The following is a 26,455-nucleotide window of genomic DNA, read 5'->3' on the forward strand; positions in this document are numbered from 1 at the left end:
TAGGAACCTGCACAGACCCCACCCCACTAGGAACCTTCACAGACCCCACCCACCCCACTAGGAACCTGCACAGACCCCACCCCATCCCACTAGGAACCTGAAAAGACCCCACCCCACCCCACTAAGAACCTGCACAGACCCCACCCCACCCCACTAGGAACATGCACAGACCCCACCCCACCCCACTAGGAACCTGCACAGACCCCACCCCATCCCACTAGGAACCTGAAAAGACCCCACCCCACCCCACTAAGAACCTGCACAGACCCCACCCCACCCCACTAGGAACCTACACAGACCCCACCCCACCCCACTAGGAAGCTACACAGACCCCACCCCAATCCACTAGGAACCTGCACAGACCCCACCCCATCCCACTAGGAACCTGCACAGACCCCACCCCATCCCACTAGGAACCTGCACAGACCCCACCCCACTAGGAACCTACACAGACCCCACCCCACCCCACTAGGAACCTACACAGACCCCACCCCACCCCACTAGGAACCTGCACAGACCCCACCCCATCCCACTAGGAACCTGCACAGACCCCACCCCATCCCACTAGGAACCTGCACAGACCCCATCCCACTAGGAACATGCACAGACCCCACCCCACTAGGAACCTGCACAGACCCCACCCCACTAGGAACCTGCACAGACCCCACCCCACCCCACCCCACTAGGAACCTGCACAGACCCCACCCCATCCCACTAGGAACCTGAAAAGACCCCACCCCACCCCACTAAGAACCTGCACAGACCCCACCCCACCCCACTAGGAACATGCACAGACCCCACCCCACCCCACTAGGAACCTGCACAGACCCCACCCCATCCCACTAGGAACCTGAAAAGACCCCACCCCACCCTACTAAGAACCTGCACAGACCCCACCCCACCCCACTAGGAACCTACACAGACCCCACCCCACCCCACTAGGAACCTACACAGACCCCACCCCACCCCACTAGGAACCTGCACAGACCCCACCCCATCCCACTAGGAACCTGCACAGACCCCACCCCATCCCACTAGGAACCTGCACAGACCCCACCCCACTAGGAACCTACACAGACCCCACCCCACCCCACTAGGAACCTACACAGACCCCACCCCACCCCACTAGGAACCTGCACAGACCCCACCCCATCCCACTAGGAACCTGCACAGACCCCACCCCATCCCACTAGGAACCTGCACAGACCCCATCCCACTAGGAACCTGCACAGACCCCACCCCACTAGGAACCTGCACAGACCCCATCCCACTAGGAACCCTGCAATATTCAGCACTGTCGAGGTAAACATCTTGTCGCTCTCACAGACAACAGTCAGGCCACTAAACTTAGAAAGCTAGAATTTAAAATATAGGATAATAAGTTTCAATTAGTGACTATTTTGTAAGTATCTGAACATGTCTTGCAGATAAGTTAGAGCCAATCTTAGCAAGGATCTATCGGATAGTAGTAAGATTTTTAACGCAATCATTTTCTTCATGTCCAGACGGCGAAGATTGATCAGGTCATCCTCAAGATGGTCGTGTTAATTTAGTAGAACAACACATTTACGGTCCTGGAGTTGAAAAGCATTACTTGAATAGAAATTTCATCCAGCAGGATGAAATTAACACCATTGAACTGGAGAGTAAACCGCTGTCAGATGGCTGATAAAGAAACACGTGAACTTTAACCACCTGCACTGTTATTGTTTGGAATAAATCTTAAATTTCCCTTGAAGAGGTAGTCAGACTAAATAGATGGTGAAAGCATTTACGGATTTATTAGTTCATGAGCCTGTGTTTGTTCCTGGACCTCAACACCAACTGGTGAGTAAAGAAGTGAAGCAGGCACGTGCAGCTCCACTGTACCTTTTGTTAAACTAACTTTCTCGGAACCGAATCCTGCCCTTCCCTAGAATCCGAACAATAGCGTTTTCATTAGTGAACATGCGCTCTAAGAATTTGCACGTGTTGAAGCATTATTCAAGAAACAAAGAGCTTTTATCAATAAACGCACCGCGGTGGTTTGAAATAGGCTGATAAGTTGACATGGTGTGGGGAGGCCCTGTGAAACAAGCTGCGCCGGTAAGACTGCTGTAGTCAGAGAGCCCTGTGGAGGCGGGATTGAGGAGATCAGTTACGAATATTATATAAGCAGCGGTCTGAGGTCCAGATATCAGAAGGTAGCCTTAGTTTTATTGGACTCGTTATGACGTGTCAACTGTCTACCGGCAAGTTCCCATGCAAAAACAATCAGCATCGTGATTGAAGGGCAGGGTCCTTTTATAGTTGCTTGGTTTGTTACCTTACAGTTGTTATAACCCCAATTTAAAGTATTATAGATCTTTCTGTAACGTTCGGAATTTTGTTCAGTTTTAATCAGGGTTTAACTGTATTCGGTCAAGAAAATTAGCTAATAGCTACCGTTTGACTACCAATGATTGGGTCCTCTTCTTGCTAATTTAAACAGACAAGTAATAATTAAACAATTAGGGTTTAAGTTAAAATAAAAATCATACTTATAAATTATCAGTATTCACTATTCAGTAACCTTAAACCAGGATAATGTTTTTGCAACTCCTAACAGCCCTGCTAGCCCTCCTTTGCACCATACCCACTTCCTGCAAGTTATTCTAACGTTTATTTTACCTCACTTCCGACGTTAATTATTAAAAATCTAAAGCATTAATCAAAATTTTAAGGATAGTACAGACAAATCCGTCTGAAAAAATCGATCTGCTGACACACGAAGCTTTCAGAGGATTTTTGACGTTTTTGAGTCCTAATAGGTGCCCTCTATGGCTGACCAACTTTTCCAAACTTTTCCACGTGTCTTAAGGCCACTTTTTGCCACTTTACCACTTTTTACCACCTTTCTTGTTTGTCAAATATCTTTAGTTGTGAACATCTTAAAAGGTTGTGGATCAATTGAGTGTGTTCATATTACCATGAAGAAAAACTTTTGTTGTAACAATTTTTACGTCAGAGAATCAGTTAATAGGATAATTATCAATTAGCTAATTAGCAAAATTCTAAAAAATTTTTATTGGCTCAAAATGATCGGAATAGCTTAAAACACGGAGAAAAGTAGTTTTTAGAAAAACTTTGAAAATTTTTCACTTACATTTTTTTTCGAGACTTTCCGCCAAAAGTGATCAAATTGCATGAAACGCGGAGAAAAATGCTTTCCAAAAAAAAACTTAGTGAATTTTTCGTTTCAAGAATACTTAAATCACCAATATTTGTAGTTGGAGTTCATTAAATCGCGGCAGATTTTAGTAATCAGGAATTACTAAGTGGAAATGTCTGAAACTGAAAAACGTTTACCATACGATATAAGAGTTTCATAACTAATTACAATACAGCCTTATCGATTTTCACAGAAACTGCACCAATGGCACAGTCAAGATCGAAAGACGAAACGATAGCCTGCTCATGCTGTACTATCATTTTATTGATTTCAATGATGACTCAGTGTGGTTAAGATAATCACATTTGTAATAAAAAAAACCTCTCTGTACCGTCAATTGTGCTAATCTAAACCGGCCTACCTGGATAACCAGACCTCTTCTTTTTCTCAACAATCAAACCAAGTTGTTCATATCGCATTTGGTGGGCGATGTAAGTACATATCGAGCTGTATTCAATCACAATACGACACAATACGTGTATATTATATGGCTCTTAATGAGGTTTATGAAACGCTTAATACCGTGAGAAACCCGGTATAGAGACGTTTTACAGTTAATCACGAAAAAGTATACTGGCCTCATGGCTCATTTACAGTTCGAAGAAGGCAAGAACAGACCAGGGAAACTAAGGAACAGCCAGGTGCAGGAAGCAAGTGTAAATACTCCTTCCGACATCTACTGTGACTTGTTTTGTATTGTACTGCATACCGCTTCATTTGCTATGCGGGATAAAATCACCCCCATATGTCAGGGTCGGCTAAAAGTAAAATCAACAAGGGTAACATACGGGCAAGGATAAGATTTAGATACGAGTGTCGGGCAAGGGGTGGTACTGGTAAAGAACCGGTAATAATTCATTCAGTGAAATGTTCCACGAGAGTCAGGATATTTTGGAAATTGCTAATAGAGACAGATCCTGATCAGGAAGGATTGTTAATGTTATTGAGGATGTTGATTTGAAATCCGGACGTTGTGAAGTAAAAATACAGGTTCTTTCCGCACGATATTCGGGGCCCATGATGATCAGCTCGGGATCAATGTGGGACAGATCGAAGAGCATTGAAAAGAGCGAGTTGACATTTTAAGCTTTCTGGTATTTTCTTGCCTTCTTTGAGCTGTCAAAGAGTCATAAGGCCAAGTAGACGTTTTCGTGATAAACTGTAAAACCTCTCCATACCGGGCCTCTCACAGGAGAAACGAGAAGTGTACGGTATAGAATGTTTCATATACCTCATTAACTTTAAGGGCCATAATATAATATACACGTATTGCATAGTGTCGTATTGTGATTGAATACAACTCGATATGTACTTACATCGCCCACCAAATGCGATATGAACAACTTGGTTTGATTGTTGAGAAAAAGAAGAGGTCTGGTTATCCAGGTAGGCCGGTTTAGATTAGCACAATTGACGGTACAGAGAGGTTTTTTTTATTACAAATGTGATTATCTTAACCACACTGAGTCATCATTGAAATCAATAAAATGATAGTACAGCATGAGCAGGCTATCGTTTCGTCTTTCGATCTTGACTGTGCCATTGGTGCAGTTTCTGTGAAAATCGATAAGGCTGTATTGTAATTAGTTATGAAACTCTTATATCGTATGGTTAACGTTTTTCAGTTTCAGACATTTCCACTTAGTAATTCCTGATTACTAAAATCTGCCTCGATTTACTGAACTCCAACTACAAATATTGGTGAACTTAAGTATTCTTGAAACGAAAAATTCACTAAGTTTTTTTTGAAAAGCATTTTTCTCCGCGTTTCATGCAATTTGATCACTTTTGGCGGAAAAAAATATTTTGAATTTTCGAAATTTTTCGAAGTCTCGAAAAAAAATGTAAGTGAAAAATTTTCAAAGTTTTTCTAAAAACTACTTTTCTCCGTGTTTTAAGCTATTCCGATCATTTTGAGCCAATAAAAAATTTTTAGAATTTTGCTAATTAGCTAATTGATAATTATCCAATTAACTGATTCTCTGACGTAAAAATTGTTAGAACAAAAGTTTTTCTTCATGGTAATATGAACACACTCAATTGATCCACAACCTTTTAAGATGTTCACAACTAAAGATATTTGACAAACAAGAAAGGTGGTAAAAAGTGGTAAAGTGGCAAAAAGTGGCCTTAAGACACGTGGAAAAGTTTGGAAAAGTTGGTCAGCCATAGAGGGCACCTATTAGGACTCAAAAACGTCAAAAATCCTCTGAAAGCTTCGTGTGTCAGCAGATCGATTTTTTCAGACGGATTTGTCTGTACTAGGATGCTATATTCTATTCCTATCCTTGTTTTTAAAACCCTGCTGAAATTGGCGAGGTTTCAATTCCATTTGTGAGCTGAAATTGGCCACGCCAGAAGGTTGGTTTTTGGTCGGTTTTCAGTGTTTTTTTCCCGTTGCCAGGTGTATAGATATTCCTATATCGTCTCATAATACGTGTGTTCATTGTTAGGCCTTCAACGTCAGTGTCAAATAATCGCCAATGTTCGTATCAATTAAGCAGGAGTACCCACTGCTTATGCAGTTCTTTCAAAAGCTCTACGTTAATTTCATTTCTCAGTTCTCCAATATAATATATTAATATATGATATGGACTGAATACTGTTGTTTATTTCATCCTCAGAATCATTATTTTTAAGGTTTAATTTTGTTGACCAATTCATGACGCGCTGCTAGCTTGTATACATCAACATTTCTTAATCTCAGTTTAACTGAATAACTTTATTGCCATTTTATGACATCATAATTTGAGTATAATGGTAGTTTTATGGCAGACTTTATTGATGGAGCCAAAGACACAATTTGTTTAAATAGGATGTGCGCAATATTCACGGTTATAAGGTGACGAAAGGAAATCACGTTGCTTTAAAGAATCGTTACAAGAAGCATGACCATTGGAAAGCAGTCAAGAAAGGCCGCTATAAACATTGAACAGATGCCATGCAGTTTAACAACTATCTCAAATCACTGATCAATAAGTAACTTAGACATCATTACCAGACAGAATGATATATTTTTTAAATAATTAACAATACTAAAGTTTTAAGGAAACAAGTCATAAATCCTTTTGAATCCTGACCACTAGTACGAACAACCTGCATCTAAAACATGATTGCGTACAGAACCTCACTCATCATACTCCTCTTTCTGACGGCTGTGATCTCGGACAAACCCCACGTTGCTCTAAAGTTTGGTGATGATAAATCAAGTTATATAATGATTGCCCCGGACATGTCCCCACTAGAGGAACAGGTGTCAATCTGTGCCTGGATAAAGAAACTGAGTCCCACTTCTAATTATGGAGTGTGGCTTCATTACCACACTAGGGATAGTGAAACTGAGATACTCTTCTCTGAAAACTTTAACTACGCTTATTTCATGTCTGGCAACATTCCAAAGAGTCAGACTCACGTACATTCAGAGTGGTACCATATTTGCATTACATGGTCTTACAGCAGCGGGAAGAAGACCCTCTTCTACAATGGCGTGCAGATTGGGACTGCCTCGTCGCGCTCTGGACGGAAGTTATCTCTCGCAACCGGCTATCTCGTTATCGGACAATATCATATCACCTACAAGATGGAGGCTTGGTTTAGGAATGGTAACTCATTCGGAGGTGAAATCACAAAGTTGAACATCCTGAAAAGAGAACTGACCGAACAAGAGGTAGCCAAAATGTACAAGTCAGGGATCTGTTCCAGCTTTGAAGAAACACTTGAAACTGACACCCATCTTTCGTGGGAGATGCTACTTTCCGATGATACCGAAAAACATGGAAACATTGTGAAGTTAAACTTGACCTGTCCGGATCACACACACGAGCCAACCACTGGGATTCCTACCACGGCTGTACCAACCACTGCTGTACCAACCACTGCTGTACCAACCACTGCTGTACCAACCACGGCTGCGCCAACAGAAGAATCTGAGGGGGGCTGCAACAACCGCTGGGCAATCCTCCGACTGTCTGAGTTCTATAATAAGGTGAAGATAATATTATGAGTTGTAGTAAATTAGTAAATAATTAATCGGGGTTTATTTATTTCATCTTGTTATACCAACAAAATGAATATATGGGGTATGGTTTGTGCTGAAGATTGTAGGAAATTACAGATTATCTTTAATGATTTTTTTCAGGAAGTGACAGCCACCATGATGCAAGATTTGAGGGAAAGATGGGAACTTTTAGCTGAGTTTGAAGGGCATGTCATAGATGATAGCTTAATATCCCACCTGAAGGAACATCACTGTACCAACGAACAACAATAACTCTCGCGGTACCTAGTCTGTTGTCATTTTTAGGTTTTGGGCGTTAAAATAAAACGATATAGTTTTTAGTGGCATTGTAAACCTTAATACTAGAAAAATAAATAACGCAGAAGGCTATCTTTTCATTTACCACCTGATAAAACCTAAATATTCACCACTTCTTAAAAGGATATATTTGTCACCTTAACATATTATTCTCTCCCTGCAGATTTACGAAACCAGGAAAAGACACAATAATACGGAGCTCAAGATGAGGATTTATTAAGCTAGTGACATTTCTGACTTCACTGGTGACATTATGTGAACATTCTATGAACGATATACATTTTTATAATGAACTCAACGAAACAGCGTAAAGAATCTATTAGATTAATTTCTGGTTTTAATTACTTTAAGTTTAACTTAATCATTACGGTTTGATGAACTCTTATTGATGCGGTCAACTATAATACACAGCTTCGTATAGCTGTATAGTGTTATAAGAGTTAACAATTTTAAAAATAAGATACAACTTATTTAGCTAGTAAAACTTCACTGGTGACATAATGCGAACTTTCTCTAAGTCTAAATAATATTTTAGTATTAACGGTTTCTGATTTTATAATGAACTAATTTATAATTTACAATTAATTTGGGGATATATTTTTGATTCACGTGAGTTACGACGTTAAATTAAATAATTTTTGTTTTAGAATATGAATGAATCGATTAATAACAGTTGGAAATATTTCTCCTAAATTTCGTTTCTTCATTTTGATACTTTAAACCCTAATCAGGAGTAAAAGACCACTTTCCTAAATCAGTCCAATAACGTTTTAAGTACAATAAACGGCAGTAATGTGTAATAATAGTTCATAAATTACGGACCTGATTTTATACAATCAAAAAATAGCCACATGTATATTGAGTCGCACCCACCAAACCTTACTGGCTGGCCGTGTTACTAGAATTGGATTAATTTACGTGAATGAGAGGTAAATAGGGTGAAAAATTTTGCGAAATAGGGTGTTTTAGACGACATTTGGCATTAAAGAAATTTGTAGGACAGCAATAAACTGGGATTGAAAAGAATCAAGTACTTACGTAAATTTGGTAACTTCACAACAGTAATCTGTATTCTCCAATCAGAATTTACGACTTACTCAGGCCTCATCGTCTTAAGATTTTGACATTTCCTACGGTCTAGGGGACACTATTGACTATATATAGAAGTTTTCTAGAATGTTTGCTTGGATCTTATGAGTCTGACAGATATTTACTAATTTACAGTTCAAATCTTGACTGACTGCAGTCATTAACACAGCCCAGGTACCAGGCGACCATCGGGACTAGGGTGCTTATCTTTTTTTCTGGGATTCTATTTTTTCTGGGGGGGGGGGGGGGGGGGGGGGGGTGCAGAAACCCTAGCTCCCCCCTGGCTAAGTGTCTATAGTGAATGAATGGGAAAAGCAAGCGACCTATTTCATTCTCGGTATCATTTTTCTTTTGCGGACGGTCATTCAAATTAATATCATCTCCTTTTGTTTGGAAAAGAGAGACACTGGCAGCGGTCCACTCTACCCATGATTATGGGTTTTGGTCAAATATAATATGAAATGAAATGAAATATTAATATATATGATAAAACTTTCAACTAAGTGGCCAAACAGCACCTGTGTGGGTGAGAATAGTATCATTTATATTATTATGCTGTTCCACCATCAAGAAAGACACTCGTAGGTCTTATTGACCCAGTTGATCGATTTAAGAAGTTAAATCAACGTACAGGAGTAATGACCAAAATATAACATGTTTTTATACTAATATTTGTAAAAGTTTGACAACATTATATTTAATTAATCAATTTTGTGATCCTAGTGGGTCGCTAATGACCCATTTAACCGATTTTTCGCAGTTTATGATGATAATCACTTGCTGAGAGGCGATTTTGCACTTATGATGTCATGTTTTAGGCTGAATTCAAGAAGTTACATGGACATATGTAGTAATAAGTAAGTGAGCCGAGTGGGTCGTTAATGACCCGAATTCTCTATTTAAAAAAAGTTAGAGTCACACAGTATTGACCATATGTTTTTAACTTATGCTACAGTTTTTATTTTATCCTAACGTCTTTGTTTCAGAAGTTAAAGCCGAAAAACCGTGATGGGTCGTTTGCGACCCGGACGAGTGGGTCGTATGCGACCATAGCTGTATCTTTTAAAGTAAACGAGATACAGATTAGCTTTTTTGGATATCTCATTTTTGCTGTAAAGTGACCTAGTGTGTTAAACGGCATCAAAATCGGCAAACTTTAAAACTCGTCGTCCCTAATGGGTTAAGTTAAGGTTGCTGTTGGACGATAGATTTTGAGGATGTTTCAAGTTGTTATGGTGAAAAAATAAAGGCCGAGCATTGGTGAGACATCGTATTAACGAAAAGGATCAATAAATCAGCTATAAGAAGATAAGACAATGTATAAGGGGATCAAGTGTGTAATTGTACACGTGTGTAATTGTACACGTGTGTAATTGTACACGTGTGTAATTGTACACGTGTGTAATTGTACACGTGTGTAATTGTACACGTGTGTAATTGTACACGTGTGTAATTGTACACGTGTGTAATTGTACACGTGTGTAATTGTACACGTGTGTAATTGTACACGTGTGTAATTGTACACGTGTGTAATTGTACACGTGTGTAATTGTACACGTGTGTAATTGTACACGTGTGTAATTGTACACGTGTGTAATTGTACACGTGTGTAATTGTACACGTGTGTAATTGTACACGTGTGTAATTGTACACGTGTGTAATTGTACACGTGTGTAATTGTACACGTGTGTAATTGTACACGTGTGTAATTGTACACGTGTGTAATTGTACAAGTGTGTAATTGTACGCGTGTGTAATTGTACACGTTTGTAATTGACAATTGTACACGTCATGTGTACCATACTGTTCTCTGAATAATTTAATTTCTAATGCGTGTGTTGTATTAAAAGTATCGCCGGACCCATCGTCTCATCGTATACTAAGCGGGGGGGGGGGGGGATGCACTTAGGGGAGGGGGTGGTGCACTTAGTGGTTGCAGGTTGTGTAATGTGGTTATTTTGTTTAATTTTTGAATTGCGCAATATTGTTCAGTTATACCATTTACAGCAAAATCTATTTCAGAGAACTACGAGATCGAGAAAAGAGAACAATAAAAAACCATAATAATTTATTCCTCTGCTATCCTATACCTGGGGATTGTAAGCTGGATGTTTACAAACACACGAACACACAAACAAACACCCGAATGAAGAATTGGCGGAATGACAGCTGTGACCATGTTCCTAAGATGCGACAATGTCGCCTAAAATGCGACAATGTCGCCTAAAATGCGACAATGTCCTGTAGGATGCCTATTTAACTTAATTAAAACTGCATTGTTTATTTGATACGTGGTTATTAGGTACTGCTTTTCAGCTAATTTCTAAAACTGTGTTTTACAGTCAGAGGATATAAATTATAAAGAATCAAGCTAGAGGGTCATTTTAATTCTCTTGTCAACTAAAACTATTTGTGGGTAATCGTTGTTTCTCAGAAGAGCAAGGTATGAATTTTTATAAGAAAATTTAACTTTAGAAACAAAATATAAGATAAACATTCTATGCTAACGGTTTATTACATAACTGACAATGATTCAAAATTATAAAAATAAAGAAAGCGTGTCGTTTGATTCAGTTTCTTATTTCAATCACGGCATTCGAAATGATGTTGCAATAAGCCTCATTAAAATATAAAGGAGTTCCTTCTTGAAAAGATAACTCCAAGGTTTTTAAGATTCTTTGCTTAGTCAGAGTCGCATGTTTTCCGTGATTTCGATCGAGTTGAGATTCTGAAAGACATAGGAATTGGCTACTTTGTCAATTTTAAATAAGTAAATATATTGATTACATAATTTCTAACCTTCAAGGCTAAAAGAAAAATGGTCAATGGAATTGGTCAATAACATACTTTATAAACGAAGGACGGCCATGAGAAGAGGAACTGCGGCGATTGACATGCTAAGTGCACTACTGTCATCATCACCTTCACCTTCACCTCCAGCATCTTCACCTCCAGCATCTTCACCTCCAGCATCTTCACCTCCAGCATCTTCACCTCCAGCATCTTCACCCCCAGCATCTTCACCTCCAGCATCTTCACCTCCAGCATCTTCACCTCCAGCATCTTCACCTCCAGCATCTTCACCTTCTGAGCCTGAAATCAATTAGGTTCATGGTAATAATTTGTATTGCAGTTATCCAAATTGATTTATCCTGGTCTTCAGTAGAAGCGTCTAATACCTCCTCTGTACAAAACATTCGCAATGAATATATTAATTAGAAAATGCCAGTAGAAGTATATTATTATCAACATATTGAATTATAGTTTAGTTAACTTACGGATCCCAACAACCATCAGGCCCATGAGGATAGCGAGGAGGAAGAATTTCATTTTGATTATCTTGATAATTTTAAGTGTTAAATTAACAGTTATTTATAGAAAACGAAACCTAACTGCTTGACAGAACAAAAATGTATAAAACACAAGGAAAGTCAAGGCTGATTATCAAACTAAATGAATCTCATAACACTATAAGACTTGTCAGCTGTCATGATCGTGAAGAACGGACCAGTAAACGGTAAACTGAGTAACACTGATAACTGACCACTGGAGCAGATGTTTATAGGCGCTGCGTTCTCACGCGTCTTCTAGAATATCGGTAGCTGCAGGCGTGTCACGTGATACGACACGTGTCACGTGATACTACAATTGTCACGTGATACGACACGTGTCACTGTCAGAACGTGCTACATCAGAACATGGAATAATGCGTCATTGATGTGACCTTAGTGCAGATCGGTTTCTCTTTGTCCGAGTAGAACTAACAAGATATCCTGATCATTAGCTATGAAAACAAAATGAAGTCAAGCTTTCCTCTAACAGCCAGTGTAGTGAGAAAGAGAGAGAGAGAGAGAGAGAGAGAGAGAGAGAGAGAGAGAGAGAGAGAGAGAGAGAGAGAGAGAGAGAGAGAGAGAGAGAGAGAGAGAGAGAGAGAGAGAGAGAGAGAGAGAGAGAGAGAGAGAGAGAGAGAGAGAGAGAGAGAGAGAGAGAGAGAGAGAGAGAGAGAGAGAGAGAGAGAGAGAGAGAGAGAGAGAGAGAGAGAGAGAGAGAGAGAGAGAGAGAGAGAGAGAGAGAGAGAGAGAGAGAGAGAGAGAGAGAGAGAGAGAGAGAGAGAGAGAGAGAGAGAGAGAGAGAGAGAGAGAGAGAGAGAGAGAGAGAGAGAGAGAGAGAGAGCATATTTTCTGTGTAGCTGAGTTGAGGCGGGTCACTTGACAGCTGACCTATATTGAAAGCCTCCAGAGTAGGAATTGAGGTAATTTATATCGGTTTCTCTTAAGATTGGTTTCTCTTTAGATCAGTTTCTCTTTAGATCGGTTTCTCTTTACTGGTGTTGATGGAGAAAGAGATTACACTTTACTCCATTATGTTGTATGGAACTAGCAGGATCGCTTGCTAAATAAACATTCCTCTTCAATCGTTAATCTGTTTAGACTCTGGAAGTCTAAAGTCATTAGTCAACAATCAACAATCATCCTACTGCGGTGCTAACTAAACATTCCTCAATATGTTACCCTCTACCTTCCACTACCAGTGTCGGTTTAGGGTACGGACTACAGCATGCCATCTGCAAAGCAACAACTCTCAAAAATAAAACACGGCGGTGGTATAAGACTCAACGTATGGGTACTGACTTTCGCCTGTGTCAGGGAGATTAATATAGATCTCAATTACATACAAATCGGTAACGGACTATAACTGCGAATTGATTAAAAAAACAGTACACGTGCAGTTGAAAGAAAAGCAGACAATTGAACTTTTGTAGTACAAACTTCCACAGATTTACCAAAAAAATTAAAATTTATGAATGGTAACCGAACATCCGAGTCATGTGTCCAATGGCGTTAAAAACAATGCACTAAAAATGCAAATGCTTATGTCTTTGAAACCAATCCGAATACAAATTTTTGTTAGTCCAAGAGTTGAAAAGTTAAACATCAGGTGCTGAGAAAATAATCTCCTATTGAGCACAATTCTAGGAGTGAGGTGAGAAACTAAGCTAGTTAATTTTCCGAGCCTCTACTTGAAGAATCGTAATCGACAATTTGATCTCCTTTTTGCCGTAATCATTGTCTTTGAAAACCATGTTTTCAGCCACATGAGTACCATTGGCATTGCCGAAGCTGGGGATAATTTTCCAAAAACCGTTTATGGATGAAAATTGTTCCCAATTTTCGACTAATGATCGAGCGTGCTAAATCACTCTACAGTCGATCTTCGAGATTAATTAATCATAATATATCGTCAACTTTAAATATTTACAATGCAAAAATTCATTAATCTGTAAACACGCGTACTCCAGCCCCTAAACGCATAAATTGTTATGCGGCGCGGCTCAAGCCGCGCACGCACGTATTATTTTATACTGTTTGCTTTCTAATAAATATCGTGCCAATGTGTACGTCTAAATTGTAAACGTTCATGTTTTGTGTAAAGTGAATCCAATTGGGACTAGTGACAATAAAATGATGAAATATCTAACACGATATAATATAACCCAGCAATAGCTTCGAACGTATAATATCAAAAAATGTAGGGCCGAAATAACACAAGCAACTAAAAACTGTGCACAATTCACTGAGACGCTCAATTTTTACAACAAGTTGTTTGATGTCCGAAATATGCGCGGCGTAATTAAATCTTCAATTTTGATAGGACAATCTGTGAAATGCATTTCGTTGGCAAATTTATTATTTCTGTTAAGGGTTGTTAGTATAGTTGTTAATATTATATATATAGTATAGGGGTCGTTTGACGGATGTTACTCGTCTAAATTTCTTCAAAGTAGCGCGCGCCGCTTTCTTCGATGGCAAGTGCTACGAAGTAGCGCGCGCCGGGCCAAATCATTAACAATGGTCAAAGGGGTCGTTCACATATTATTTATTATGTAATCACTTTTTACGGTCGCGCTAAATCACTCTACAGTCGATTCTTCCATTTTCACCACTTTTAGTTTCGCATTGGATAAGCACATGTTATACGCGCGCGTTACGTGTCAATCATATTTGATCCCGATTTCTTACTTTGGGTTTCAAACTTGCTTGTCGAGTTTTCGTCAATAATCAATTATCATCCATGATTCATCATTACCACTTGTGTAATACCTTGAAATCCTATAAGTTGAATGAATAGGTTTTAAAATTGTTGACATAGCATAGAAGGACTGTTGTCAGAATGTAGAATGATACAGAGCCGCCTTCAGAAGTTAAAATTGTTGAGCCTTATTTTCTAGTGTACTGTTTCGTATGACATATGAGTCGAGGTACAAATAGAATTTTTCGCTGGATCAAAATGCTGAGATTTTAATATAAAGCAAAGCCAAGTATCAATAAGCTAGTTTAGATTACGCCTGATTGCTTGAGTCCTATTTAAAAATATTTTTGATATGTCATCCTAGAAGTAGAATCACAAATTTTGCATTCGTTTTAATTGTGTTTTTTTTTATGCGAAGAGCATATATTGTTTTTCCTTAAGCCAGCTGATCCAGCTATTGTAAAAGTCTACGGTCTAAAATGCTGCTTACTTTAGAAACACTGCGCTTCTTATTGAATCATTAAATCTAGGCTGCATAAAATGATAGGTTTTCGGATTTTGACCTGAGCAGCCGAAACTGATATTATTATTATTGTTATCCATATAATATACTATTATCGATGTAGTTTAATAGACTATAAATTTATTATATAACCTGGTTTTATTTCCATAGAAGTGTTTTTACCAGTTACTTTAGTAAATTAACAAAATGTACGTCTCCACTCTGCAGTTCCGAGTTCCGACTGCAATTCGAACTTTGCCGTCTAGAATCTAGTGTGAATATTATAGATATTTACAACAAATATTTTAATTATCAGGTTCATCAGCATGGGACAAGTTGCAGATCAACCGCCATATAGGTACGTACTACAAGTGTTCATTTATGACTCAGTAATACAATTAAACAACAAGTTAACTTAAGAGTTGCAATTTGATTGATATACAATATCATGCGATAGTTTATTAAAAAACTTCGAAGGCTTTTAACTTGAATAACAATATCATTTTTAAAGCAAGGTTTGTAATTGAAGGCAAGCATATCGGTCTGTACTGATGTAAAGGATTTTTGTTCTCAGTTTCTATGAAATTGTACCATGTACATATTTTTACCTCGTTCACCCTTCCAGCTCATGCATCAAGGCTGATTCTTCATCCTCACACTTACACGCCTTCAATTAGTCACCACCTGGAACTTTATCATATATAATTATAATCACGTCATCGCCCCATCATCCCTTATAGTCGAAGACGATAACATATGCATATTTTTAATAAAACAAATATTTTTAATAAAACAAATATTTATTTTTACGGCACAATCAAACAATATCAATAATAAATAAATCAGGGGAGGTTTGAAGAGGTTTCAAGTGCCGAAGGCCACTGCTTATCTTTAGGATTTGAGAGTGACCTGTGCTTGAAACCCCCTCAACCATCCACTACGTCAATATAAAACTTATTATACAAATATAGAAAAATATAATTATCTAAGCTAAAATTGCTTATTGGTCTAGTTTGGTGACATAGGAGAGCCCAGTTGAGTTTTAGTTTAGGTTTATGTTTTAAATCATAGTTTGAAAGGTTAGCCATGTTTCATGGCAGAGAGAGATATCATGTGTGCAGAGCCGTACCAGATGTAGAATTTGAGATATAATATAGATTAGTTACCATATATTAGGGTCACCTCGATTTTGGAGGGATAGCAAGTGCTTTTTAAGGTTAGATTTAATAATACCTGACGAGGCTGATAAGTCTGAATTTTTGGAAGACCCCGGGATTATTATCCCATCTACATTAGCATCACATATTTCGAATACATAGGGGATGAGATCATTCCATATTTTCGTAGAGGTGTACAAAAAGTTCTGTTGGGAGATATCTAACCTCAGTAATGGGACAATCAGACGAAGTTTTTCATTTCTAGGACAGAACTTGAAAAGATCTTTAATCGACTGGGGGACATCAAATTTAAGAATTTTGAATAGCTCCATAAATGTATGGTACATGTGCAGATTCTCCAGGTTCATAATTTTCTGCTCAGTGAATAGCGGTTTAGTGTGTTCAAGACAGTAGTTCTTTTTAGCCATATGTTCGTTATAAGGTCTTGAACGTGCACAGGTTAAGTAGTATTCTTTATGATCAAAATTGGGAATGTTACCAAATAGCAGTCGTATACATCGTTTTTGAATAGCAAAGATTTTATTCAGCTTATGTTTAGGGATCCCACCCCAGCAACTTATACAATAGCTAAGATGTGACATAAAAAGAGCATTGTATAGTTTCAAATATTCAGATTTGGGAATGAATTTGCAAATTCTCTTAATCGATACAATACTGGAGTTCAGCTTTAAAGATAAATGATTAAGATGTGGTTCCCAACATAGCTGTTCGTCTATTATCACCCCAAGAAATTTGTACATTGAACTTTTTCTAGCTTTTTGCCATCTATTGAAATCGTTAGATTCCTGTTAAAGGGCCGTGTTCTAGCACAGGTCTGTGTTGCTCTTGACAAACCTTGCTGAAAATGCATAAAACAACTTTTCCCTGCATTTATATGTAACTTGTTAGACTCCATATAGTTACTGACCTGTTTCATTACATGATTAGCTTTTTCAAAAGCTTCCTGTGCTGAACGACCTATCACAAAAATATTTGTATCATCAGCAAACAGGACGAATTCAGCCAAACTTGAGGAGCTCACAATATCATTTATATAAATCAGAAATAGTAGAGGTCCTAACACTGACCCCTGGGGTACACCATACTCATCTGAACACTTGTCCGATTTTTCAGTTTGAAAGAAGTTACTTGGCTACGGTTTGTTAGATAGCTAGCAAGAGTTTTTAGTGCAATACCTCTTACTCCATAGTGTTCAAGTTTATGCAGGAGTTTATCGTGCTCAATTGTGTCAAATGCTTTACTTAGATCAATAAATATTCCAATTACATGATTTTTCTGTTCAATCTCATTAAGTATTTTATTGACAGAATAGTTTACGGCATGAGATGTTGAGTGTTGTTTTCTAAAACCAAATTGTCGATCATAAATCACGTTCATAGCACTGAGGTAATTATATAACCTATTATAAATTATTTTTTCAAGTATTTTGCCAAATATCGGTAATGTAGAAACAGGTCGATAGTTATCAAGGCATCGTGAGTCTCCTTTTTTATAAATTGGTGTAATAGAGCCCGTTTTAAGCTTGTTTGGAAAGACCCCATTGTCCAAGAACCAATTAAAGAATCTAGAGATATGACCAGACAGATAATTTACACTCTTTTTCAAGACTTTAACAGAGATATCACTTGCCTTCCATTTTCAAGGCTACCAATAATTTTACTTATCTCTTCCTCGTCACAGGGGCTGAGAAAAAAAGAGTTCACTATTCTTTCTCTGCCCTTGAGGTATTGTTTAAACTTCGTTTTATTGAAATTGCCATCAGTTACCGTACGAGATGGTACAGAAGATGAACTTTTGAATTAAGATTACGAGCAATAGACGAGAAGTAGATGTTAAATCCGTTGGCAATCTCACGGCGTTCAGTTACAATTCTACCATCAATTAAGAATGATGCTTTTATATCTTTTTTAGATTTACCCCTGAGTTCGTTGATCAATTCCCAGGTTTTTTTAATATTTCCTTTAGCAAGTTCAAATTTTTTCCCATAGTGGGCTTTTTTCGCAGATTTTATAGCTTTGTTTAAGATAGAACGATACTCCTTATACTTAAGATATAAAGTTTCCTCACCTAATGGGTGATTTTGGTACACGAAGCCTTCCATCGCTTGTAGTGAAAGCCTTTAGTAAACACAGATTTAATTAACGCAGAAGTGATCCATGGATTCATCAATCTATTGCGTTTTGATTGAAAACCAGCAGTACAGTCCACTTTGAAATTCTGTTCGATTTTTTCGTGGACAGTTTCGACAAATTTTTCAAACCTTCCTCATCATACGAAAAGTTCGATTGGTAGATATCCTTTCCCAATATCATTAAGGAAACTTTCTATATTAGACTCACAGTAATCATACTTAGGTTTAAGTTTGGCAGTATTTGAACTCTCTTTAATATTACACGATATGAAACAGAAGAGGGGTTATGATGGGAAATCTTGGATTCAAGAATTCCAGATCCTAACACACGCTCAGTAGAGTTCACTAAAATATTATCAATTAAGCTTTCATTGCAACCCGGCTTGGCATGGGTGGCAATCGATATCAAAGGGATTAAATTGTTACTGTAGATAGTTTGTTCAAATTCAGCTATGTTTCGTCCCTGGGCCAAAAGATCAACATTGAAGTCACCTGTCAAGGCTACATTATTAGACGGTTAGAAATTTCATCAACACATCAAGCTCAGCAAGTGCATCTTGAATATCACCACTAGGGGGCCTGTAAACAACACCAGCAATCTGTGGAACCTCTGTGTTAGTGATCTCAACGAAAAGTGTTTCAAGATTGTCAGAGCATTTACATAACTTTTCGATTCGGCTGTATTGGTACTGATTGTCAATATATATACCAAGGCCACTACCTTTCTTTTTCCCATCAGTTTTAGAGTTGTACTCACTGCTGTAACCATCAATTTTGTATAGATCTTTATTTTCCTCATTAATGTTTGTTTCAGCTAGCGCAATAACTGCAAATTTCTCATCATATTGACTCATATCAGTAATAAAGCTGTCAAAGTTAGATGCGTTCCCATCAATGTTGTTAAACACAATAGATATAAACGGCTTGTTATGGTTAAGTATGTTTTTTGACAGCCGGTTGAAATTTGTCATGTTATAATACCTACAGTCTTTTAGAATGTTTGAAATAGTCTCCATATCCTCGTCTCTTTCTACAGTGTTGGGATCATATTTGTCATAAATAATTGAGTTAAAAGGATTGTACCTTTGGGATTTGAAGGCGTCTAACACTGACTGCAGTGCCACATTTGTTTAACATGATCAAATTTAAAACTCTGTTCAGAACATTTGGCATGATATATTGTATCGCAACTCTCACATATTATGATTTTATGATGGCTTTGTACATTGCTATCACAACCTGGACATCTCTCTCTTGTAATATTGAAGTTTATTGAGGTCTTATCGGTAAGATATCACCCGTACTACCCCTACTTAGGGCACTCCTATAGTCACCATTTCCACCTTTAAATCTTTCCGTGGACTGACTTCCACCACGTTGTACAATACACCGTTTTATGTTCATACAAAATATTTTCAGGCCTTCTCTCCCGAGATGAACAACATCATTGACCAATGGTGTGCCATCACGTGAGAATCTACCATACTTAGAGGGCATACATCCGTTAACAGAACCTAGTACAGAGTTATCTATAATAAACATGTTTTTCCTATTATAAACCATGTCGACAATTAAACTGTTTAAACTCCCCTATACGTGAGTTAACAAACTGTGATTTGGTGGCAAGAGTAAACTAATATGAACTTTACTATTAGGATAAAATTGCTGAATTTCACAACATTTCTTCTTAAGCTTAGCAATAAGTGTTCTAGTGGATGGTCTGTTGGAATCATCTCGAATATCATTGATTCCGTATGTATAACAATGTTCCGAAAGGGGCCTATGTCTTTGGGAGCAGGAATATCGTCGATTTTAGCAGCCCACATTCGCTTACCGGGAACCCATTTTCCTAGAGTTCCAACATCTTTACCAAATTTAATGTACTTAGTGTTTGAGTCTCCAATTAACACTGTGCTATTTTTGTAGAAAGGCGCAATATGCCTAAAGGTAAAGCTGTACCTCACAGAAGTTTTCTCTTCAGATTCCTCGCCATCTTCTTCATTAGCGAGGGGTTCAATACCATGATTCCAGATTTCTTGGGACATTCTGAACATCACGTATACACTTCCATCTTTGAGCTTTAAGGACTTTTCAGTCGACTTATGTGTGAACTTTATTGTGCGTTCTTCACCAAGGGACACAGTGACTATTATCGATTCTGGGTCAATAAGAACCTCATTGTCGCAGTGTTGGGGGATATGGCTACTATTGCCTGTATATCTTGTAACAAGGCAAGAGTTCAGCCAGCTCTTCCTATTGGGGAGAGAGGGACGCACACAGTCCAAAAGATCTTGTATCTCCGGTGGAGTTTCCTTTGCCTGATGATAGGCTCCTGTGTACCAGTATCCATGTTCACCAAAGTAGACAACATCCCTGCTGCCACCAACCGAAGAAAAATCCGCACTATTGTCCTCCAGCAGCTTTATAAGTTTGCTGTGAAGCTCAACAGGCACTATATCTTCCTGATAAGTTAGATAAGGGTCACATGCAGGGCCTTCAGGAATTTGAGATGCAGCAAAGTGAGGAGAAGTAGTGTTAGGGGTCATAAGGATAGATTCATTGTAACGTAGTTCACCTTCATCAAAGTTCTGTGTGGACGTTGAGGGACATACATGATCATTGATCTTTTCCAATTGCACTTTGATCTGGGTCATCAGGTTGTCAACATGATCGAAAGTACTGCTGTTAGTCGGAGGTTGCTCTGTCATAGGTATATTTTTGAGAGAGTCCTTCAGGCCATCAATCTCCTGTTTGAGAGAGTTGCTGGTTGTCTCAAGAGCTGAGCCACTCTCCTTTACTTTCGTAAGTACACCCTTGATAGAAGCTATGTCTTCAGTGATATCTTCAATTCCAGTCACTAATCGTTCTGTTCTTTTGGAGTGTTCTTTGAAACAACTGTCCTCCTTGAGTATGAGGTGTTTGATATGCTCGTTGAAGAACTCTATGGTTGTTGTACTTTCTTTGAGTTCCTCATTACACTTTGATATCTTAGAAATATTGCTAAAGAATTCTGTTAACGCTTTGGATTTTTCCTCCTCCTTCAATCTTCTTGTGTAAGGAAAGATAAAGCAGTCCGGGCACTTCCAGGAAGTGCTGAGCTTCTTTAGAGAAGTTGCTGTGAGGCCAGCAAGGTTAACACAGTTAGAATGGAAGGTCTGCTTACAAGTAACACATAAGATTGCAGGGTTCTTTGACTCTACAAAGCAGGGACACTTAGAGAGTAGCGTTCCTGGGATCGATGCTGGTTCGTTGCTCTCTACATCTACAAAGTCTCCATCAGATGTTAGATCTGCATCTGGCTCTGTGTTCCTATTATGTATTCTGCTAATACATATTGTATAATTCTGCAAAATAAAACATGTTTTATTACTTATAGGATGATAATTAATCACTCTACAGTCGACTGTCACGTGACGAAAACGCCGTGATTTCATTGGTTAACCTGATAACGCGCCGCAGATCTCTATAAACACAAATTATTCATCGCGCGTGCAGTAAACTCAAATTAAGTCCTAATTTGTTACCGAAATTTGGCAACTATCAACATCATGGCACAATTAAGTCGCATGCCCAGTAAATTGCTAATCAAATGTACGGCACTAATACTACAGTCTACACTTACAGTGTATGAATTTATGAACGAATTTATTAAGGCAGATTGGTAGAACAACGATCGTAAATGATAATTTGTATTAACAGTGCGAAAGTGTTCTTAAGAGTTAAGGGAGACTGTTGTGCAGCCATGTCGGGAGTTATAAAACACCGAACACGTCATTAAAGACACTTTCCAACTACAAAACTTAACCACAAAACCAGCTCTGAGCACTATTGATTGACACGTAACGCGGGCGTATAACATGTGCTTATCCAATGCGAAACTAAAAGTGGTGAAAATGGAAGAATCGACTGTAGAGTGATTTAGCGCGACCGTTACTTATATGTTTGAACCAACTCCCTATCCCCTCCTAGATTATCAATTTTTCTCAATTTTTGCTACTTTTCAAAAGTTCAAAGAATCTTTTAATAAGCTTGAACCTCCCATAATATCTCTGGACAGCATAATGTATGTGTCCGGTGAACGAATCAATTCTCTCTCAAATTATATGTGTTCACTGTTCACTGTTCACAGTTTATTTGCGAAAAGTTTCTACTATCAGCTAATTTAATTTAATTACAACTTGTTTTATTTAACCTTCCCCAGTTTGGCTATGAAATAATTGATATCACCAAATAAAATCAGCCCACGTTAAGATTCACCGTTAATAAGTACAAAAAATGCATACTCACATTCCTACTCAGTGCACACTTGTATAATAACTGTTGCCAGATAAAACATTCAATGAGTTGCTTTAATTACAATTAATAAACGATGTGCAATGTATAATATTATATATAGATAATACTATATATAGATAGCTTATAACTACATGTTTCCATGGTAAAATGGTTGGGCGACAATTAACCCTGACCCTGACCCTGACCCTGACCCTGACCCTGACCCTGACCCTGACCCTGACCCTGACCCTGACCCTGACCCTGACCCTGACCCTGACCCTGACCCTGACCCTGACCCTGACCCTGACCCTGACCCTGACCCTGACCCTGACCCTGACCCTGACCCTGACCCTGACCCTGACCCTGACCCTGACCCTGACCCTGACCCTGATCCTGATCCTGATCCTGACCCTGACTTTAAACTTTCCAGATAGTTACATGGCTATATATGAATATATGAAACATTTGACATGGAGTTGTAGAGTGAGTTATGTGCCTCGCCGGGCTAAAGTAGTGGATGTCCTTGCTGTACGGCAAGTTAAACAAGGAACTGAAACTACTTAGTTCCGTACAGACTCAACTCTGCACCCATGTCAATATGTTCATTATATGCAAGCCTCTTGATTTATAAGACGGATAATCTGAGCAAGTTTGGGCAAATTTCTATGTGCCAAACTTGAGATATGACTTCAAACACATTAAAATATCTCAAATTGGCGGTTTTGGTACGATATTTGACGAAAGTCGATTATCTCAAGATCTAACTGATAGAATTTCTTTAAACTTTCCAGATAGGGGGGGGGGGGGGGGGGAGCCAAGTAGATTTTTGTAGATATTTGGATACGTTAATTCACCACTTTTTTTCGTGAATTATCCATTACAATAATCTACAAATATCTACATTTATCTACAAAAAATGTATATCTCAAATATGTGCCCAGAAATTCTACTGAATTTTTGGAGATAAATGTATAAATTTGTAGAATTTGTAGAATTTTCGTGAATTATCCATTGACAATAATCTACAAATATCTACATTTATCTACAAAAAATGTAATCTCAAATATGTGCCCAGAAATTCTACTGAATTTTTGGAGATAAATGTATAAATTTGTAGAATGTCAACCACTTTTTTCGTGGATTATCCATTCTACATTAATCTACAAATATCTACAAATATCTACTTGGCTCCCCCCCCCCCCCCCCCCCCCCAGATAGTTACATGGCTATAAGACGATTAATCTGAGCAAGTTTGGGCGAATTTATATGTGTCAAACTTGAGATATGAATTCAAACACATTAAAATATCTCAAATTGGCAGTTTTGGTACGATATTTGACGAAAGTCGATTATCTCAAGATCTTACTGATAGAATTTCTTAAAATGTTTCCAAATAGTTACATGGCTATAAGACAGACAATATGAGCAAGTTTGAGCGAATTTCTATATGCCAAATTTGAGATATAACTTCAAACACAAGAAAATATCTCAAATTGGTGCGTTCTAGCGGAACGCAGGCATATATTTTGAGATCTGACTGATAGAATTTCTTTAAACTTTCCAGATAGTTACATGGCTATAAGACAGATAATCTGAGCAAGATTTGGGCAAATTTCTATGTGCTAAACTTGAGATATGACTTCAAACACATTAAAATATCTCAAATTGGCGGTTTTGGTACGATATTTGACGAAAGTCGATTATCTCAAGATCTAACTGATAGAATTTCTTTAAACTTTCCAGATAGTCACATGTCTATAAGACGGATAATCTGAGCAAGTTTGCGCGAATTTCTATGTGCCAAACGTGAGATATGACTTCAAACACAAGGAAATATTTCAAATTCTATCAGTTAGATCTTGAGAAAATCGAAAATAACCGTCAGCTTATGTAATGTAATCACAACTTGTTTAAGTTGACTATGAAAACCTTCCCCAGTTTGGCTATGATATAATTGATATCTCTAAATAAAATTGGCCTACGTTAAGATTCACCATTGAGCGAGCTACAAAAAATACACAGTACACACTCACATTCCTACCCAGTGCACACTATAACTGTTGCCAGATAAAACATTCAATGACTAGCTTTAATTACAATTAATAAACGATGTGCAATGTATAATATAGATAGCTTATGACCACATATGTTTCCATGTATATTCAGTAGTCAATGACTAGACAGTGTTATTGAAAATTACAAAGAATAAAATGGCGTCTGGACTTGGGACCAGCTCATAGTACATTTCATTAATGCCCTCTGAAAACCATTCTGCTAGCTAAAAAATGATATTTTTAGGTAAAACGTACTGAAAATTAAAATTAAGATCAAAAATTGAAAACGAACTAACAAAAAGAATGACACGTCATGCTAAAATACATATTCCGAAGTAAGATTAATCCCAGAATAATTTTTAGCAACTTTCAGACACGTTTTCAAACATAATCCAACAGCTACAGACAACTGCTGCAAGGAACTATTTCTTCCAGATGTAATGAATCGAAATTTAATAGGGTCCTTGTGCATTTTTGTCGTACCATACAGATATGGAAGCTTTCTATTCTCAGACTTGATTTTAATTCCATGAGACTTGAGGAAGTCTACATGTCTGAGAATGATTTCAGGATCTTGTTAAGGTTGATATCCTCAACATATTTATTAGTGTACTGAAAAACCATGTAATTGTTAATTTTAGGTTGACTCTTCTTTGACCAAACGTATTTACATCGATACAATTAGTATAATGTAAACAAACAAAACCCCGATTTACCACGAACCCCGATTTACCGCGGATGTTTCCTTTCCCCCAAACTCCGCGGTAAATCGGGGTTTTACTGTATTTAAAAAGTTTCGATTCCGCAATAATTTCCGTTCACAAATTAGGTGGGATCATGATTCATACATATCAAATTCTGCATACATGTATATATTGATATTGTATAACTCAATCTATAGCATATAATAAGACGGGTGTACTCATCAATTAATTTGGTTTAAACACTACTTAATTTAGCTCCTTATTATATTTGAAATCCGAATTGAATATTATTTATGAGAGTCAAATTTCTGTTGATCCCACGTTTGATTACGATGTTGTCACATTGAAACGTTGAATAATTCCTTTCCTCCTTATTTTATTTTTCATAAATATCTTATCATAAATATCTTATCAGGAGCAAAGAAAAACAGTCCTGGCTGTCCAAGAACCCTAACAGGGCCGGAACACACAACCAGTGATAGCAGGAAATACAACAAGCAGTGGCGTAACAACAAAAAGAACTAGAGGGATAGAACAGGTTACCACTTCCTGCAAAGAAGAAGAATAAAAAACATTCCCCCCATCTCACGTGCAGGCAGATTAAAAATCTTACTGTTATCTATATTTTGAGACCTCATGTGGCGTGTTTTTCTGCTTTTTATACTTATAATACTAAAGATTCTGCAGTCTTAACTCTTATACTTTTCAAGTAAAAATAATTGACTTCGGTAAAATTGTAATATGCCGACTCGCTATAAAGGTTTAAAACATGAGTGATTGTTGGTTGTAAAGTGCTAAGTATTTTTCCTTCTTAAATGGCTATATAAAAAGGCTTGTTATATTAGCCGGAGTTTAGCAGCTCTGAAACAACGTTATGATAGAGCGCACAAATATAGAGCAGCTGTTATGATCAGTCAACTAATAGCCATTTAACGGCCGTGATCATGTCGTTACGATATTACATATTAGCCGTCTCAGCTTTTTAGC

The 26,455-nt window shown here is 37.9% G+C and overlaps 2 protein-coding genes and 1 long non-coding RNA gene across 3 annotated transcripts; 2 read left to right on the plus strand and 1 right to left on the minus strand.

Annotated features, from left to right (window-relative positions):
* The first annotated feature begins 6,229 nt into the window (after window positions 1-6,229).
* Window positions 6,230-8,195, plus strand: LOC134818258 (C-reactive protein 1.4-like). Its single transcript, XM_063827747.1, has 3 exons — window positions 6,230-7,175; window positions 7,329-7,468; window positions 7,669-8,195. The coding sequence occupies exons 1-2, from the start codon at window positions 6,300-6,302 to the stop codon at window positions 7,458-7,460; spliced, it is 1,008 nt and encodes a 335-aa protein (XP_063683817.1). The 5' UTR covers window positions 6,230-6,299; the 3' UTR covers window positions 7,461-7,468; window positions 7,669-8,195.
* Window positions 8,196-11,079: 2,884 nt separating this feature from the next.
* Window positions 11,080-11,935, minus strand: LOC134818499 (golgin subfamily A member 6-like protein 2). The gene is made up of 3 exons (XM_063828083.1): window positions 11,873-11,935; window positions 11,442-11,687; window positions 11,080-11,322 (listed from the first exon to the last, which is right to left on the minus strand). The coding sequence occupies exons 1-2, from the start codon at window positions 11,922-11,924 to the stop codon at window positions 11,443-11,445; spliced, it is 297 nt and encodes a 98-aa protein (XP_063684153.1). The 5' UTR covers window positions 11,925-11,935; the 3' UTR covers window positions 11,080-11,322; window position 11,442.
* Window positions 11,936-15,435: 3,500 nt separating this feature from the next.
* LOC134818973 (uncharacterized) lies at window positions 15,436-26,161 on the plus strand. The gene is made up of 2 exons (XR_010160712.1): window positions 15,436-15,484; window positions 25,884-26,161. It is a non-coding gene; the product is annotated as an uncharacterized LOC134818973 (long non-coding RNA).
* The last annotated feature ends 294 nt before the right edge of the window (window positions 26,162-26,455 follow it).

Source organism: Bolinopsis microptera, chromosome 7 (genome assembly GCF_026151205.1).
Source record: "Bolinopsis microptera isolate Bmic1 chromosome 7, MBARI_Bmic_1.0, whole genome shotgun sequence".
NCBI classification, from domain to species: Eukaryota; Metazoa; Ctenophora; class Tentaculata; order Lobata; family Bolinopsidae; genus Bolinopsis; species Bolinopsis microptera.

Excerpts from the sequence above, each read along its gene's own strand:
- LOC134818258 (XM_063827747.1), top strand. The coding sequence starts at position 6,300 with ATGATTGCGTACAGAACCTCACTCATCATACTCCTCTTTCTGACGGCT. Across the intron at positions 7,176-7,328 it reads TGTCTGAGTTCTATAATAAG|GAAGTGACAGCCACCATGAT; the intron begins GTGAAGATAATA and ends GATTTTTTTCAG.
- LOC134818499 (XM_063828083.1), bottom strand. The coding sequence starts at position 11,924 with ATGAAATTCTTCCTCCTCGCTATCCTCATGGGCCTGATGGTTGTTGGG. Across the intron at positions 11,688-11,872 it reads CCTGATGGTTGTTGGGATCC|GCTCAGAAGGTGAAGATGCT; the intron begins GTAAGTTAACTA and ends AATTGATTTCAG.